Genomic DNA, 20,048 nt, shown 5'->3' on the forward strand with positions numbered 1-20,048 from the left:
TGGGTTATATATTTATTTCTGATATTGAGTTGTAAGAGCTATTTGTTTATTTTGGATATTTATACCTTGTCAGTTGCATCATTTGCAAATATTTTCTCCCATAGGTTGTCCTTTCAGTTTTGTTTATGATTCCTTTGCTGTGAAAAAGCTTACACCTTTGATTAGATCCCATTTGTTTATTTTTGCTTTAAAAAATATTAACTTATTTATTTGGCTGCACCAGGTCTTAGTTGGGGCATGTGGGATCTAGTTCCCTGACCAGGAATCAAACTCTGGCCCGCTGGATTGGGAGCATGGAGTCTTAGCCACTGGACCACCAGGGAAGGAAATTTAAATGCAAATCAAGGCATATGTTACCTCAGCTTTGCTCTTTATTTCAGGATTACTTTGGCTATTCAGAGCCTTTTGTGGTTCCATATACATTTTATAATTTTTTATTCTATTTCTGTGAAAAATGTCTTTAGGATTTTATAGGAATTGCATTGAATCTATAGATTGCTTTAGGTAATGTGAACGCTTTTTAACAATGTTAATTCTTCCAAACCACGAGCACAGAATGTCTTTCCATTTACTTTTGTCTTCAGTTTCTTTTACTCATATAGTTTTCAGTATATTGGTTTTTCACCTCTTTGGGTAAATTTTATCACTAAGTATTTTATTCTTTTTGTTATGATTGTAAATAGGATTGTTTCTTAACTTCTCTTTATGCTAACTCATTGTTAAGTATAGAGAAACACAATAGATTTTTGTGTATTGATTTTGTTTCCTACAGCTTGACTGTATTCATTTATCATTTCTAATAATTTTTGGTGGAGTCTTTAGGGTTTTCATGTTGTCTGTGAGTATTGACAGTTTTATTTTTCTTTACAATTTGGATGTCTTTTATTTTTTTCTTACCTAGTTGCTCTGGCTAGGACTTTGTAATACTGTTGAGAGTTTTTATCATGAAAGAATGTTGAATTATGTCAAGTGCTTTTCTGCATTTATTGAGATGATTGTATGCTTTTTATCATTCATTCTATTAATGTGGCATATCACATTTATTGATTTATGAATGTTGAACCATTCTTAGAAAAATTCCCACTTGATCATGGTGTACATTTCTTTTATTGTGCTGTTGAATTTGTTAATATTTTGATGAGAACTTTTACATCTCTGGTGCTCAGGGATGCAGGACTGAAGTTTTCTTGCAATGACTGTATCTGGCTTTGGTGTCAGGGTAATCCTGGCCTCATAAAATGAGTTAGGGAGTTTTTCTCTTTAGTTTTTTGGAAGAGTTCGAAAAGGATAGCTATCAATTCTTTCCATTTTTCTTTCTTTCTTTTGACCGTGTTGGATTTTAGTTGTAGCACACAGGGTCTTAACGCTTCTCTCTGGTTTTGTCAGACAGATTGAAGAGTGCATGGGTGCTCTAGTTGAGGTGCATGGGCACAGTAGTTACCAGCAGCATGGGGGACCCTAGTGCCCTGACCAGGGTCAAACCTGGATCTCCTGCATTGGAAGGCGGATTCTTAACCACTAGACCACCAGAGAAGTTCCACTATCAATTCTTCTTTGACCCTGGTAGGATTTGGTTCTGGGCTTTTCTTTGTTCGAAAGTTTTTTTGATTACTAATTCTCTTTACTTATTGGACTGTTCATATTTTCTGCTTCTTCATGATTCAGTCTTGGTAGGTTGTATGTTTTTAGGACTTTTCCTTTTTATTCCAGACTATCCAATTTGTTGTTGTTCAGTCGCCAAGTTGTGTCTGACTCTTTGCGACCCCATGGACTACAGCACGCCAGGCCTCTCTGTCCCTCACCATCTTCCAGAGTTTGCCCAAGTTCATGTCCATTGAGTCGGTGATGCCATCCAGCCATCTCATCTTCTGCCACCCTCTTCTTCTGCCTTCAGCCTTTCCCAGCATCAGGGTCTTTTCCAATGAGTTGGCTGTTTGCATCAGGTGGCCAAAGTATTGGAGCTTCAGCTTCAGCATCAGTCCTTCCAGTGAGTATTCAGGGTTGATTTCCTTTAAGATGGACTGGTTTGATTTCCTTGCTGTCCAAGAGACTCTCAAGAATCTTCTCCAGCACCACAGTTCAAAGGTGTCAATTCTTCGGCATTCTGCCTCCTTTATGGTCCAACTCTCACATCCGTTATGACTGCTAGAAAGATCATAGCTTTGACTCTACAGACCTTTCGTCAGCAAAGTGATATCTTTGCTTTTTAATACGCTGTCTAGGTTTGTCATAGCTTTCCTTCCAAGAAGCAGTCGTCTTCTAATTTCATGACTGCAGTCACCATCCACAGTGATTTTGGAGCCCAAGAAGAGGAAATCTGTTACTTCTTCCACTTCTTCCCCCTCTATTCCCAATGAAGTGATGGGGCCAGATGCCATGATCTTAGTTTTTAAGCAGGATTTTTCACTCTCCTGTTTCACCCTCATAAAGAGGCTCTTTAGTTCTTTGGTTTCTGCCATTAGAGTGGTGTCATCTGCATATCTGAGGTTGTTGATATTTCTCCTGGCAGTCTTGATTCCAGCTTCTGCTTCATCCAGCCCAGCATTTCACATGATGTACTCTGCATAAGTTAAATAAACTTTGTACTCCCTTCTCAATTTTGAACCAGTCAGTTGTTCCAAGCAAGGTTCTAACTGTTGCTTCTTGATCTACATACAGGTTTCTCAGGAGATAGGTAGGACAGTCTGGTATTCCTGTCTCTTTGTTTTCCACATTTTGTTATGATCCACACAGCCAAAGGCTTTAGCATAGTCAATGAAGCAGAAGTAGATGTTTTTCTGGAATTCCTTTGCTTTTTCTATGATAAAACAAATGTTGACAATTTGATCTCTGGTTCCTCTGCCTTTTCTAAATCCAGCTTGTACATCTAGAATTTCTTGGTTCATGTACAGTTGAAGCCTAGCTTGAAGGATTTTGAGCATTACCTTGCTAGCATGTGAAATGAATCCAGCTGTGGGGTAGTTTGAACATTCTTTGGCATTGCCCTTCTTTGGGATTGATATTTTAGTGATCTTTTAAAACCCCCAAATTTTGGTTTATTGATTTTATGCATTCAAGTACCCTGACTTTTTTCTCTCTTCTGCTTTTCAGTTCATCCAATGAGTTTTAAATTTTGATTACTGTTTTTTTAATTCTGAAATTTCCATTTGGTTCTTCCATTTTATATATTGTATTTCTTTACTGATACTTTTGTTGTTGTTTAGTTACTAAGTGGTGTCTGACCGTTTTGGGACCCCATGGGGTGTACCCTGTCAGGCTTTGTCCATGAGATTTTCCAGGCAAGAATACTGGAGTGGGTTGCCATTTCCTTCTTCAGGGGATCTTCCCAACCCAGGGATCCTCTCCTGCATTGTTGGCAGGCTGAGTCTCTACCACTGGGCCACCTGGGAAGCCCTTGCTGATGGCTTACTTTCCATTTTAACATTTGTTTCAAGAGTGTCACAGTTGCCATTTGAGCAGTCATCTGACATGACTTTAAAGTCATGTCAGATAATTCCAACATTTGTATCATCTTGTCATTGGCATCTTTAATTATATTTTCCCATGTGAGTTGAGGTTTTTGTATTTCTTTATATGCCAAGTAATTTCAGATTGTATTTCACACCTTTGTATGTATTACATGAAGAATCTGTTTTAAGTCCTCTTGAGAACTTTGGTATTTTTATTTTAGTAAGCGATTAACCTGGCTAGTTCCAACCTTCTGTGACTGTGCTTCCAATCTTGGTTCAGTTTTAAAGTGTTAGCAGTGGTATTTGAATTTGTCCTCTTTGTACCACCCAGTAATTAGCCTTGGGTCTGAGTGAAATTTTATGTTAGCTAAGTTCTCAGTATCTTTGGTATGCTAGTTAGAACCATGCATATTCAGGTGAGAGGAGTGACCTCAGAAGTTAATATAAAATTTCCTGTGGTGTTTCCTCTTCCCACTATGTTTTTAGTGTTTTCTGGTTCTTTGGTGATCTTTCTTTTAGATGTCTGATTAGAAATCAGATGCTCCAAATTTCTCTGAACTTTAAAGATTCCTCTTCTGACTGTTATAGCCATAAATAGAGGACTTTCCCTGCATTTTTCTCTGTCTATGTCACTGTGCTTACTTCTAGATTTGAGGCTGCACTGGATATAGGCTGGGAAAGCAGTTGTTGTTATTTAATTGCTAAGTTGTGCCTGACTCTTGGCAGCCCCATGGACTGTAGCCTGCCAGGCCCCTCTGTCCATGGGTTACTGGAGGAAAAAGAAATACTGAGTTGGTGGTGGTTTGAATTCTTTTTCGATTCTCATACAGCTGCACTATCCAGGTTTTGTAGTGTTCGCTTGGAAAGAAAGAGTTGTGTGTTTAATCTATCTTACCCCAAGTTGGACCTCTATTATGTTTTGAAAGTTTATATTCTGAATTTACACTCTTTATCAGATAGTTATTGCTGAAAGGGGGACCACTTCTAGGGCCCAAGAGTGGACTCTTGTCTGACACTCAGAAATGAATTGTCCGAGGAGACATATGTGCTGAGAAAGCAAGAGACTTTATTGGGAAGGGGTGCCTTGTGGAGAGCAGGAGGATAAAGGAACCCAGGAGGACTGCTCTGCCATGTGGCTCGGGGTCCCTGGTTTTCTGGTGATGGGATTAGTTTCTGGGATGTCTCTGGCCAATCATTAGGACCTAGGGTCCTTCCTGGTGGCACACTCATTGCTCAACAAAGATGAATGCCAGTGAAGAGGATCCTGGGAGGTCAGTAGGGCATGTCTCCTTTTGACCTTTCCCAAACTCTTCTAGTTGGTGGTGGCTTGTTAGTTCCATGTTCCTTACCCGGACCTCTTGTCCTAAAATAACTCATGTGAATAGTTACTATTTCACTAGTGAATAGTTACTATTTCACTTTCATTTTGATGAAAGTGAAAGAGGAGAGAGAAAAAGCTGGCTTGAAACTCAACATTCAAAAAACTAAGATCATGGCATCCGGTCCCATCACTTCACGGCAAATAGATGGGGAAACAATGGAAACAGTGACAGACTTTTTTTTCTTGGGCTCCAGGATCACTGCAGATGGTGACTGCAGCCATGAAATTAAAAGACGCTTGCTCCTTGGAAGCACAGCTGTGACCAACCTAGACAGCATATTAAAAAACAGAGACATTACTTTGCCAACAAAGGTTCGTCTAGTCAAAGCTATGGTTTTTCCAGTGGTCGTGTATGCATGTGAGAGTTGGACCATAAAGAAAGCTGAGAGGCAAAGAATGGATGCTTTTGAACTGTGGTGTTGGAGAAGACTCTTCAGAGTCTATTGAATAGTTCAAACAGGTTCTGTCAAGTACAGTTGTTGTCTAGGTGGAGAGATGAAGGCTTAGTACTTCCCACTCTTTCTGCTTTCCTGAGGTTTCTCTAGTATACTCTTAGAAGATTCTTTCTGAGCTGCACTAAAAGAAAGCAAGGGAGGAATCTGGACCAGTGCTTTCTAGATCAGAAGAGTATTCCTTAGATTCTGGTGTACGCATATGCCACTGGATTAGTCCAGATGAAAGCTTAGGAAAGTACAGCTTCTCCAAGCAGCTCTTTAGGAAACCGCGGGGAGAGGGAAAGTTTTCTTGATCCCCAAGCCAAGTAAAAGATGCACAAGCCATCTGAAAAAGGAGGGTAGTATTTCTTCTCAGCATGAACTTGCTCTGCTGGCTCCAGCTGCAGCGCCACGCACGTCCACTAGGGACCGCGCCAACGACCCAATCTGGGCGGGCAAACCGGGCGACGCCCCGCGCGTGCTCACTGGCTGTAGCGCATGCCTCTGACCCTCCGCGGACACCCTAGCTTTGGGCTGCTGCTCTTCTGGCGGCTACCCTAAAGCAAACTTCTAGCAGCTGGGTACGGTAGCTCTTTGGGGACAAAAGTCTTCCCTCTGGGGTGGGCTCCGCTTCGCGCTCACGGGTCTTTCGGGCAGACCTGAGCCGGCAGGTATCAGAAGGTGCGCTGTGCTGCTATCCGGGGACCAGGAAGAGGCCGGGCTTGCGCGGAGTTGGGGTTGACCTGGGCTGGGACCCGCGGGACGCCGTCGCTGTCCGGATGTTGCGATGGCTGATCGGGGGAGGCCGAGAACCACAGGGACTGGCCGAGGTAAATCCCCGGGTGGACCCTGCCTGCCGCCGCAGCGGCCTAGCCTGCCCGAACTGTGGCTGCTGTCTGAGCCCGGCTCGCGTCCGGACGTGGGAGACCCGGCGGAGGCGGGGCCTGCGGGTTCCGAGGGCGAGGTCAGCGGGGGTGGGGGGCCCTTTCCCTGAGAGTAGACCCGCTTCTAGGAGATGTGGAGACGGAAACTGATGGAGTCCGACGACGTAATCAAGGACGCCCAACTAGTCTTCTGCCTGCTTAAAGCAGTCTCATTCTAAATAAAAAGCATTCAGTTTAGTAGAGAGTAAGTCGTGTGACTGCAGATTTACACTTTTGGTTTGTTTGATATTTTGTCACTTCCCAACATCAACTGATGCGTGCTCAGGGAATATGAAGTTAATTTCATTAATTCTGTGAAACCAAAAAAGATGTGATTATTTTAAAAATCAATAATTTGCTTAAAAGTTAAAATTATATTTGAATTATCTCTTTTGAGTTCCATAGTCACTTTCTTCATGGGCCTGAATAGCCGAATAGACTTAATGTTGAGAATAAAGTAATCTTGGAACCTGGAAAGTATTGAGGTCTGGAATTTATTTCAAATGCTATTCAAGAATAGGATTCATGTTGAATTTTCTCTTTTTTTTATACGGAATATTTTTGATTGTTAAGAAAAACTTAGATTGTAAGCAGTCTTCTCCGTTTTAACTTCCTCATATCTTTGCAGTTGAGGCTTATTATCGTTGTCTTAAAAAGTATTTCTTATTTAAAATTAGGTTTTTTACAGATAGACTTAAATTCTAAAGATTGTGGAAGAATTGTGGGAAATTGACTAGTTCATGTGTGATATATATGACAGTTCCTTATTAACCCAATTATTTTTTAATCATAGAATTTGATTAACTAATTCTGCCCTGTTTAGCAAGTTTTCATTTGGAGGAAGTAGTATACAGTTTTCAAACTTCTTGCATTTGCTTTTTCTCATCAGAACCACTGCTAGAAGGGCAATGGGATAAATGAAAAAATTACTGCTTTGAGTGGATTTTTTTTTAAACATTAATGAGTGTTAAATTGTATATTTTGTGTAAAAGTACTTGTGTTTTATAACTGCTGTGAATTTGTACATTATCCGAACCAGTGATTTTCCATTCATTATGTAAGAACTTAGTATCTAGGCTTCTAGTTTAAGCAGTGTTTGCCTACTGGGATGGTTTTGCCCCTTAGAGGACATTTGGCAATGTCCAGAGACATTTTTATTTGTCAGTATTGAGGGGTTTGGGGAGAGGTTGGATTTCTATTGACATTTAGTGTGTAGAAGCCAGGAATGATGTTCAGCATCTTGAAATGCACAGGAAAGTCCTCAACAAAAGAATTACCTGGTCCAAAATGTCAGTATTGTCACCTTTGAGAAGCTACAATTTACAGGTTAAGGAAACAAGTTTTATCATGAAATAGTACTGGAGTTGACTATAGAAATGGAGTTGGTAAGATCTACTTTACAGAATTATTCAGTGAGTTATAAGCCATATGTGCCTTTATACAGTGTCTGGCATATGGACTGCCACTCATATATTTTCAAATAGAAATGAAGGTGTGTAGGTCTTAGGACTAAGCATCATACTGTGTAAATTTACCAATTTATCAATATTGTCCAAAGTTGAATTTATTGAATGCATTGACTATGAATTATTTCACTTTCCCTTTGTTCATTCAGTACACGGGCCGAGTGCCTGTAATGGGGTAGGCACTGTTTCAGTCTATGTTGTATTTTACCCCTTTGACTTAGAGTTGGATTTCTGCCACATTTTGAGAAATATTCATTTAAAAATATTGTGTTGGTTTGGCCTGTTAGTTTTTTAGATCAGGTTTATTGAGGTATAATTTCCATAAAACAAAATGCATCTTTTAAAATTTATTTTGACCTGAAAAGATTTAAATTTATGATGTGGATTTGTGCTAAAAGAAATGTTTTATGTTAAATTGGCAGTTACTTAATATTAGGGGAAATAATATATAGTATTAGGATATCATATATTACAGTTTCTAAAATCTTGTGTTCTTAGGTGTATACCATATAGTTTTATTCCAACATGATCTTTTACCATAAATCATTTTGTTTTTTTCTGTTTCCCCCATTACAAGAAATCTCCTTTACAGACAATAGGTGAAGAACAAACCCAGAACCCCTACACTGAACTGCTTGTACTGAAAGCTCATCATGACATTGTACGGTATCTGGTACGGTTAGATGACTACAGGTAAGCAGCTCTGGTTATCCAATTGACTACTGTTTGAAAAGAGTTTTGGGAATTTTATGTTAAAAACAACTTCCAAATTAATCCAGCTTTTCTAAAAATTTTGGAACTGATCAGTAATAGCATTTAGTAGAAACTGACCTCAGTGGCTTGATGAAATATGTGTCTGAAGACTTTTTGCTCAGAAGTCAGGGTCATTTCTGGAGATTTGATGGTTATTTTTGCTTGTTCAAGGTTTGGGGTTTCTTTTCTGTTATTGTTTTTGCTGCTGCTGCTGCTAAGTCGTGTCAGTCGTGTCCGACTCTGTGCGACCCCATAGGCAGCAGCCCACCAGGCTCCTCCGTCCCTGGGATTCTCCAGGCAAGGATACAGGAGTGGGTTGCCATTTCCTTCTTGTTTTGAATACTCAACAAATACTCTTAGTTTAAAGGAAATATATGGCTTTAAAATGTTGGTGGGAGTTTTAACTGTATGTTAAGGTGAATCTAAATTTGAGAACCAACCCAGGTGGACAGTGGTAAACAGTTCACCTGCCACTGCAGGAGACACAGGAAGTGTGGGTTTGATCCCTGGGTCGGGAAGATCCCCTGGAGAAGGAAATGGCCGGTATTCTTGCCTGGAAAATTCCATGGACAGAGAAGCCTGGTGGTCTACAGTGCAGGGGGTCATGGAGTCAGGCATGAGTGAGTGCGCGCACACACACACACACACACACACACATACACACATATCACATACACACAAAATGTTTAAATATCAGGTACCTCCCAGGAATGTACTATTTTCAGTGGAAGATTAGGAAAGTATTTAATCTGAATTTTTTGTTATTCAAAATGTACCTTATTCTTTTCTTTCTTTCTTTCTTTTTTAACACCAAAAGCATTTAGTACTGGGTTATAGCTAGTTAGCAATGCTGTGACAGTTTCAGGTGAACACTGAAGGGACTGAGCCATACATATCCATGTCCCACACGCTCTTCCATCCTGACTGGCACATAACATTGAGCAGAGTTCCACGTGCTATTCAGTAGGTTTTGGTGGTTATCCATTTTAAATATAGCAGTGTGTACATGACCTTCCCAAAGTCCTTAACTATCCCTTGCCCCCAGCAACCATGAGTTCATTTTCTAAGTCTGTGAGTCTCTTTCTGTTTTATAAGTTTATTTGTGTAGTTTCTTTTTAGATTCCACATGTAAGGGATGTCATACGATATTTCCCCTTCTCTTCATACTTACCTCACTCAGTATGACGCTCTCCAGGTCCATCCATGTTGCTGCAGTGGCCTTATTCCATGCTTTTTAATAGCTGAGTAATACTCCCCATGCTTCTCGCTCTCTGTGTGTGGATATGTATGTGTACACACATCTGTGCATTCTGATTTATTTACCCACTCCGCTGTCAGTGCACACTGACCTTGTTTCCATGTCTTGGCCACTGTACACAGTGGTGCAATGGACATTGGGGTGCATGTATCTTTTCAGGCCATGTTTGTCTTTGGAAAATGCCCAGGAGTGGGATGTAGGGTCACTTGGTAGTTCCGTTTTTAGTTTTGTAAGGAACCTCCATCCTGTTCTCCATAATGGCCTATACCAATTTACAATCCCACCAACATCGCAGGAGGGTTCCCTTCTCACCACTTCCTCTCCAGCGTTTGTTGTTGGTAGGTTTTTTTATGATGGCCATTCTAACCAGTGTGAGGTGATATCATTGTAGTTTTGATTTGCATTCCTCTAATAACTAGCAGTTTTGAACATCTTTTCATGTGCTTATGGGCCATCTGTATGTCCTCTTTAGAGAAATGTCTGTTCAGGTCTTCTGCCCATTTTTTCAGTGGGTTGTTTGTTTTGATGCTATTAAGTGTCTTAAGCTGTTTGTAAATTTTGGAGACCGATCTCTTATCAGTCACATCATTGGCAAATATTCTTTCTCAGTCTGTGGGTTGTTTTTTTGTTTTGTTTATTGTTTCATTGCTGTGCAAAAGCCCTTGAGTTTAAGTAGGTCCCACTTGTTTATTTTTGCTTTTATTTCCATTATTCTGAGAGATGGGTTAAAAATGATTTTGCTGTGATTTATGTCAGAGAGTGTTCTACCTATGTTTTCCTCTAAGAGTTTTATAATGTCCGATCTTACATTTAGGTCTTTAATCCATTTTGCACTTATTTTTGTGTGTGGAGCCAAGAAATGATCTAATCACATTCTTTTACATGTGGCTGTCCAGTTTCCCCAGCACCATTTGTTGAAGGGACTGTCTTTCCAACATTGTGTAGTCTTGCATCCTTTGTCATAGATTAATTGACTAGGTGCATGGGAAAATGTACCTTACTCTATACTTCCTTGCTAACATGTATAATGTTGTGTTTAGTATATTTACAAATAGAGAAGGTGTATAGGTCTTGGGCTATAGATTTAGCTTGTTATTGATCTGTATATCTGTTTTATTAAGCCTCTGTTCAACTATATGCTTATCCTGTGTAGCCTCTATCACAGATAACAATTACACAATTAATTGTGTAACTGTATAATATTTATCTTTCTCTCTAGATGAGAGTGAGGGACCTTTTTTTTTCTTATTCTCCACAGTATCTTTCGTACTTGGCATGGTGCCTTACATGTAGCAGGTAACTAATAATTGTTAAATGAATGGATGACTCCCTCAACTATTAACTGTACATGTTGCATGCCATCCTGAATCCCTAATTCCACTTCTCTTGTCTATATCAACTATTCCACTATCATCTCTTAATTTTCTCTCTTGTCTTTGATACCACCTTTATTATTTTTCATCCGTTTTGGACTCAGTGAGTGACTGCTACTGTGATTATTTCCAGTTCTCAGTATCATTGCCAATGTCCTGTAACCTTGTCTTCTCTGCTCTTTTTATGTCTTTGGTGTTTAGTTGATTGTCCCACGTGCAGTGCAATTCTGGCACTATCTGGAGTTGTGTTGAATTTAAAGGTTAAGAGGACAGTCCTGTTTAACAGTCCCTTCACCACAGTCACAGCTGCAATTTCTGGGGTTCCCAGGTTACCTGCACTTTTGGCCAATTAGCTACAAATTCCCACTCCCCCCTCAGGTTTGATAATTCTCTAGAATGACTAACAGAACTCAGGAAAGCACTATATTTATGATTACAGTTTTTAGAAAATTAATTTTAATTGGAGGCTAATTACTTTACAGTATTGTAGTAGTATTTTGCCATACATTGACATGAATCCGCCATGGATGTACATGTGTCCCCATCCTGAACCCCCCTCCCACCTCCCTCCCCATCCCATCCCTCTGGGTCATCCCAGTGTGCCAGCTCTGAGTGCCCCGTTTCATGCATCAAATTTGGACTGATGATCATTTCACATATGGTAATATACTTGTTTCAGTGCTATTCTCTCAAATCATCCCACCCTCACCTTCTCCCACAGAGAATATGTGTGTCTCTTTTGCTGTCTCACATATAGGGTCATTTGTTACTATCTTTCTAAATTCCATATATATGCACTAATATACTGTATTAGTGTTTTTCTTTCTGACTTACTTCGCTCTGTACAATAGGCTCCAGTTTCATCCACCTCATTAGAACTGATTCAAATGCATTCTTTTTAATGGCTGAGTAATATTCCATGGTGTATATGTACCACAGCTTCCTTATCCATTCGTCTGCTGATGGGCATCTAGGTTGCTTCCATGTCCTGGCTATTATAAACAGTGCTGCAATGAACATTGGGGTACACGTGTCTCTTTCTTCGGTGCATATGCCCAGCAGTGGGATTGCTGGGTCATATGGCAGTTCTATTTCCAGTTTTTTAAGGAATCTCCACATTGTTCTCCATAGTGGCTGTACTAGTTTGCATTCCCACCAACTGTTTAAGAGGGTTCCCTTTTCTTTACACCCTCTCCAGCATTTATTGTTTGTAGACTTTTTGATAGCAGCCATTCTGACTGACGTGAGATGGTACCTCATTGTGGTTTTGAATTGAATTTCTCTGATAATGAGTGATGTTGAACATCTTTTCATGTGTTTGTTAGCCATCTATATTATTACAGAGAATATGATTGGGGCTAGCCAAATGTAGAGATACAAAGAGTAAGGTCTAGAGGGATACTGAATGCAAGGTTTCTGTGTCCTCAGGACACATCCCCCTTTCAGTGTATCAGTGTGTATCACCAATGAGGAGGCTCCCTCAAACTTTGGGTGTCCAGAATTTTTATTGGGGTTTTATTACATGGGAATGATTATTTCACTTACTTGCCACATGACTGAATTCAATTTCCAGTCCTTCTCTACCTGTCGTCCCCTCCCTGAGCCCCCAGTTTGGGAGGGCAGGATGATATCCCATGGCTCAAAGTCCCAAACCCCTAATTACATGGTTCATATTTCCCACATGGCCAGTCCCCATCCTTACATTGTCTAAGGGTCCACCATGAGGCATCTCATTAGCATAAACTCAGGTGAGGTCTGAGGGACCCAGCTCTCCTTTAGAAACCAGGGACAAGTCTAGCCAAATTACTGTATGAACACATGCTCCTCAGATTTTAAGATTTCATGTTGATTGCTATCCTGCAAAATGTCTTCTTGACTACTCTTATTACATAGTTTGAAGAATCTGAAGAAAAGGCCATCTCGTAGAGTAATGATCATTGTACAGATACTGATACTTGATTGCATTTTCCCAGTGTGGTGCTTGTGTGAGGGCTAAATCACTTTAGTTGTGCCTGACTCTGTGACCCGATGGACTGTAGCCTGCCAGGCTCCTCAGTCCATGGGATTCTCCAGGCAAGAATACTGAAGTGTGTTGTCATGCCCTTCTCCAGGGGATCTTTCTGACCCAGGGATCAAACCTGCATCTCTTATATCTCCTGCATTGGCAGGCAGGTTCTTTACCACTTGTGTATACTTCAGTTATTCAGTGATGTAGTAAATGTTTTGTCAATAGTACAGAGCTATAGAAGAGAATATGAGTTATCTATTGCCATTGTCAAATATCAGCCCAAACAGTGACTGCAGCCATGAAATTAAAAGACGCATGCTCTTTGGAAGAAAAGTTGTGAAAAACCTAGGCAGTGTGCTAAAAAGCAGACATCACTTTGCCAACAAAGCTCCGTATGGTCAGAGCTATGGTTTTTCCTGTAGTCATGTATGGAGTGAAAGCTGGGCCATAAAGAAGACTGAGCGCCAAAGAATTGATGCTTTTGAACTGTGGTGTTGGAGAAGACTCTTGAAAGTCCCTTGGACTGCAAGGAGATCCAGCCAGTCAGTCTTAAAGGAATCAACCCTGAATACTCATTAGAAGGACTGATGCTGAAGCTCCACCTGATGGGAAGAGACAACTCGTTGGAAAAGACTCAGATGCTGGGACAGATTGAGGGCAGAAGGAGAAGTGGGTGGCAGGGGTTGAGATGGTTGGATGGCATCACCGACTCAATGGACATGAATTTGAGCAAACTCTGGGAGATAGTGAAGGACAGGGAAGCCAGGTTTGCTCCAGTCCATGGGGTCACAAAAGTTGGAGAACAACTGAGCAACTGAACAACAGCAACAGAAGCAAACACAATTTATGTCTCTATTTCCTGGGGTGACATGTGGGTAGGCCCAGCTTGATGGGTTCTGTTGTCTGTGCCAGGATCAGCTGATCTTGTTTACATTCATGTATGCCTATGTGGTCACCTGGTGGATGGGCTGGGGTTGGCAGGTTTAGAGTGGTCTCAGCTGGGATGACCGGGGATCTCTCCATGTGGTTGCTCGAGTGCTATTTCAGTAGAAATGGAATATAAATACCAGTAAAAGGGCAAGCCCCAGTGTAAAACTCTTCAAGTCTATTTCCAGTATGTTTGCTGCTGTTTCATTGGTTAAAGCAAGTCAGAAGCTGGCATGAATTCAGTAAGTTGATAAATGAACTTCATCTCTTGATGGGAGAAGCAACTAAATCCTGTTGCAGAAGGTGGTAGATATAGGGAGGGAGATTGGTGGTCATGTTTATTGTATACCACAGTGAATCTAAATGTCTAGAATAGATTTTTTAAAAAGGCCAACTTTTTTGGCTCTTGCAGTCAGGTGAACATATACTATATGAACCACATTTAATTCTTTGTCTTTAAGTCATGACTATGTCAGAATTTGCATGTAATTAGGTATGAAGTTTTTCACTCAGTTGCAGACCTGAAGAACTTTTGATCTCTTTTGTTTGAAAAAATTTAATTCTGTAGTGTACCTTAAAAAAAACCTGAAAGAGTCATTATTGGCAAGAAATACATAAAAAATATGCAAACGTTAACTGTTATAAACAGAAGAGTGCAATGTTTTCATTCTTAGTAGTTTACATAGTTCATATAGAGCTTTACCATTACATATGTACATTATTTATGCATTGTCAAATTACAGAGATACCTTTCCAGTTTTTAAATATTATGTCATTATTCCTTTTACGTTTTTATTTAGTTTTTATGGACATCACATTCTGGATTTTTGGTCAACTGTTGTAATCCAGGTTTCACGCTTCAGGTCTTTAGATAATATCATTTTATTGAGAATTTTGCAGAAGGATTTTCTTGTTTTCTTGGTGGCTCAGCTAAAACCAGTGAGTGGAAAATTTTCTCAGATTGGTTTTTGAAGATACCAAATAAATCCTGTATAACCTAACAGACAGCTGCCTTTTCTTTTCTTCTTTAGTATTTTTTGAACATGAAGTGAGGGTCATATTGATTGGGAGATCACTAAAGAAGGCTAAGCCTCAGCAAGAGTCTTCCAAAAAATGGACTGTGCTAAAATTGCATGTAATACTCTGGCATTTTACACATTAAACTAAACTGAGTTCATAACACATTTTAAGAATAGCTTTCTCTGTTGCTCATTTGACCATCCCTTGCTTCTCCAGGAAACAGACAAGGTTATGTAGGATGGTGATCATGACTGGAAAAGAATCAGATGACCCATGAAATGCCAGGCTGGAGACAGAGTGTACCCCTAGGATGACTGTGAAGCTATACATTCACAGGGATCTAGACAAACAGTACAGTTTGATAATTTACTAACAGTGAACAATATGTTACATCTTTAAGAAAATGAATATCTTCCTAAAGATATTCTTAGTTTCTTTCTAATACCTCAGTTCCCTGGGAAGTAGACAATAAAATGGAGTTAAGCATGAAAAAGGATTGCTAGAAATCCGAAAGGAAAGGGAAGAAGGGGAAGGAAAGGAAAAGAAGGGAAGACGCAGGATTGGACTAGGGGAGCCATCTCAAGCTGTGATGCAGATCTGACCAAGTCTGTAAGCCCAGTATGGAGCTCTGGAGGAAAGAATGCTCTTTAGATGGTCCTGCATTAGGGAAATAACTAGGACTGTTTAACCTGCATTGCTTGGACATTGGCTGAGGGTCATCCAGAAATGTGCCCTGGCTTCCACCACCTTCCTGGCTTCCACCCCAGCCCACCTGGGACTGGGGGCCAGCTGAGATAGTTTGAATGCGTGCTTAGTTGCTTCAGTCACGTCCGACTCTACGAACCCATGGACCATAGCCTGCCAGGCTCCTCTGTCCATGGGATTCTCCAGGCAAGAATACTGGAGTGGGTTGCCATTTCCTTCTCCAAAGAGATAGTTTTAACTTCAGCTTGAAAGCCGAAATGGACTCTGAAGTCAACACCTGAAGGCAGATTAACCACATTCCTTATAACTGGGCAGCTAGTCCTGTCTTGAAGGGGTATCTGCAAGTCAAGATCTATACTGCCTTTCTATACAAACTCCATCTTGAGATCAGCAATGTTTGATGAGAGGACATTTTCTTTATAGAAGAATTCAAGCTAGGAAGAATCATAGAATTTGACTATTATTTTGCCATCTCTAATAGAATAACAGATTTAGGCAATGCTTATTGATAGCTGTTAACATCACTCACACACACACACACACACACACACACACACACACACACGATTGCCAGAAATTGTAGTTGGGGTATATAAACTCCTAATGAAGTTAGGAGTTAAGTTTGATTAAATCTCTAGATGTCTCAGTTTACTAGAAACACAAAGGACGCAGATGCATATCAAATGACAACACAAGAAGGTAGCTAACAAAATCCAGACTGTGAGAACTCTGAAGACAAATGCTTAATTACACGGAAAAAAATATATGAAGAAAGAATCAATAAAATAAGAGAGACTTTAGAGATATATCAGTCAGTTGCAGTATATGAGCCTTATTCATGGACTGTATTTTCTGTGGGGTCGCAAAGAGCTGGACACAACTGAGCATCCAACTTTCACTTTTCACTAGATCTTACTTCTAATATACTTAAAAAACATTGTGAGACAAATTTGATTACATTGTGGTGACATTAAGGAATTACATGTTCACTTTAGTTGTGATGTAAATATATATTGAAGTATTTATTGATGAAATGAAATATGGTGACTGGGATTTGCATCAAAATAATCTGCAGGGGGGCGGGTATTGACTGTGGTACAGATGAAACATTATTGGTTATAAATTGATAATTATTGAAGACATGTGATGAGTACTAGAGATTTTTGTTATACTGTTCTCACTTTTATATATATTTAAATTCTTCATAATGAGCAGTTTAAAATGATATATATTTGATATATAGAGGAAAAACCTCCAGTTTAAAAGCTATTTTTGTTTCAGCATATTTTTTCTTTGGTATTATTAGAAGCAGGAATCACACACATAGACATGTACCCATCAGCTTAATAGCTGGATTACTAGCTAGCAATCCAGCTAGCAAAAAGCTGGATTAAAGGATGTAGCTTTGGTATACAACCACAGTGGGTTTCCTGATTTTCACCCTGAGTTATGTATTACTCAGTGGGACAGAGAGGCCAAGGATATTTCTCTAATAGAAGTTCCTTCACAGGTATTTGAGCTCAGAGTGTTGTAGTTTCCCACTAATTTAAGTCACACAGATTTTTTTGTATTCTAATACTTATAAACTTGATGTAGTTTAACTTTATGATTTGGGGGAGGGGAAAGCTTATCAAAGATTTTACCTTTGCAAATAACTGTGGGAACTATGGGATTTTTCCATATTTATTCTATTTGATAGACGTTTATATTAGAATTATATATGTTATATTAGAATTGTGTTAATTAAATACATGTGCTTGTGCTTAGTCGCTCAGTTGAGTCTGACACTTTGTGTTACTTAGTCAAGGGAAAAATTTTTTGATGCTAGAGTAGATCATGAAAGAGTCAGCAACATCAATATCTATGGTTCCTGAAAATGCTTTGAAGTTGCCTTCAGCTTCTCTTACAAGTTTCTGTCTACAAACTTCTCTAATTCTCTTCAAGTAATTCTAGCATTAACGTAAGTAAAGGTTTATTTTAAATGAACATTTTGTTATTTTTTACTTTTGTCTGGTTTCTGATATTGTATTAGCATTTTTCAACTTTACTGTATTATAAAAACTATATACTATTTTAGTTGCTTTATGATTGGAAAGTACTTGTGGATTTGGTGGAAGGGTACTTCTGCATTGTCATAATAATACTCTATTTTAATTTTTTCCAGTGCTTTATGGTTATGTAAATATTGAATACATGAAAGTTTATGTTCAGGTTTATGGGTTATCTTTTTTAATGTCCTTCAAGATTATATTTGAATCTGTAGCACCTTTGATTTAATTAAAATAAATTCTTCTGAATAAGAACTATTAAATAAGCACTTAAGTGATGGCCATAGGAATTACTTGTGGAAATACTTTATTTTATACAAATCTTCGTGAACTTTTGCTGTACTTTCAACCCACAGTTGGCAAGAAAGAGAGTACTTTTGCTGAGCTATCCATGATTGTCTTCTACTCTACAAAATACAGATGATTGTTTTTTTACCATGTAGTGAATGCATGGTAGAGTAGAGAAAAGCTATAATTTAGTTCATTACAGCCCTTTTTTCATGCCAAGAAACAAGGACTATTTCTTTAGTCCTTTAAACCTGCTAGAGGTAATCAGAAATGTGTTAGACTGGAAAGTGCCATATTGGAAAGATAAATAAATATGATAATTACTAAATTTCATTGATTCTATAAAGCCTATTTTTGGTACTGAAACATCTCTATAATTTGGATACATCATATAATTGGTATCTTTCATTTATAACTAACAGCATTTTTCCTTAATAGTACATAAAATAATAGTATGTCTTACAGCTGATGTCTTATATTTCTTTAGTACATTTCTAAACAATCACTGAGTTTTAAGATCTTGAAATAAGAACCACATATAATTGATTTTGGCATTTCTCTAACAAATGATATGAAATCTAACTATTGTGTGTGTATCAGTAAAGAAGGATTTCTCTTAAACTCTTAACTTTAGACTTGAATCTTTGGGTTCTATTAATTTAAAGTGTTTAAAAAAATTTTTTGTATATTATTGTATGGCAGTATAGCCCCTGTTTTTTCTTCCATTGACTATATTAAACATTATTGGCATTTAATTACTTCTTTTATTGTTCCTTACTTCTTTTCATAGTTACAGTGTATCTTACTGTTAGGGATTCTTAGATTGAATTTTCATTTCTCATTTGGAGATGGCTAGAATGTGTGCTTGGAGAAGGAAATGGCAACCCACTCCAGTGTTCTCGCCTGGAGAATCCCAGGGACGGGGGAGCCTGGCGGGCTGCCGTCTGTGGGGTCGCACAGGGTCGGACACGACTGAAGCGACGCAGCAGTAGCAGAGTGTGTGCTTGACTGATGAGGATAAACTGATTTAAGATAAGCTGATACACTGCTGCTAGTTTTCAGTTATCCACGCTAGGAGAATGGATAATTGTCATTTGTGAATGATCTTCCATCCCTTTATTAGTTATTTTATGGCTGGTACTGGTATGTAGCAAAGTCAAACTGGTTTGTGTTTTAAAGTTTCATGTTTCCTCTTTAGAGCAGGTTATAATAAATACTGGAATGGCAAAAAAAGGCGGGGCAATAGAATATGAGAATTGAAAAGCCTGAATAACACACAAACTGGATAATTGGCCTCTGAACAATAAAAAGAAAAAAATGGGCTGTGGATTCATACATTACTATTGAGCATTGTTTAGATTGAGCATTGTTTAGATTTAACTTTTGTTCACCACTGATTGAATTAAAGTTTGAGATGAAATGCTCTGAATCTCATTTCTAAACTCTCAACCGTTCAATCATCTCTCATTGTGAAGTCATGAAATTCAGACATGATAAAGCAGTAATGAGAAGTTAAAAATCAGGGCTAGAAAAAAGTATATTTTAAACCTGTACTCTTAAAAGGGAGAAAAGCAATGATAAGAGTTTCAAGAATCAATAGAAATTGATATTTTATATCAAAGAAATCTTAAGACCTTGAGTTCTGCCCTCCCCATCATCATGGTACAAGTAAAAAGAAATCAATAGCCCTAGAAACATAAGCTGTTAAAGATTGACACCCAGCAGTATTTTTGATACTTAAGGCATTGCTTAGTATTCTGATTCAGACAGTCTGTGTAATTAAGCATAAGTAATTGTTCTTAAATATAAAATTGTTGTCATTTTAGTCTCCATATCTTTTATATATTTCATTTTGAAAACAGAATAAATGTTATGTATGGGTTTAAAAATAATTCTTTGTATGGTTTCTATCTAGTTAACTAAGACGTTTTAAAAGGTCCTTTCTCTTAAAAAGATAAGTAGTTCTTTATTAAAAGTTACTAATGAACTCTGTCAGACTCTATTAGGCCAATTTC

At 38.8% G+C, this 20,048-nt stretch overlaps 1 protein-coding gene across 1 annotated transcript in view; it reads left to right on the plus strand.

Annotated features, from left to right (window-relative positions):
- The first annotated feature begins 5,742 nt into the window (after positions 1 to 5,742).
- The window catches only part of WDR41 (WD repeat domain 41), a 43,500-nt gene continuing 29,194 nt past the window's right edge, over positions 5,743 to 20,048 (plus strand). Inside the window, exons 1-2 of the mRNA XM_061158126.1 lie at positions 5,743 to 6,094; positions 8,231 to 8,346. Of these exons, the coding sequence (XP_061014109.1) occupies positions 6,044 to 6,094; positions 8,231 to 8,346 (167 nt within the window). The 5' untranslated portion in view covers positions 5,743 to 6,043. The remainder of the gene's footprint in view (positions 6,095 to 8,230; positions 8,347 to 20,048) is intronic.

This window comes from Dama dama, chromosome 12, assembly GCF_033118175.1.
Source record: "Dama dama isolate Ldn47 chromosome 12, ASM3311817v1, whole genome shotgun sequence".
NCBI classification, from domain to species: domain Eukaryota; kingdom Metazoa; phylum Chordata; class Mammalia; order Artiodactyla; family Cervidae; genus Dama; species Dama dama.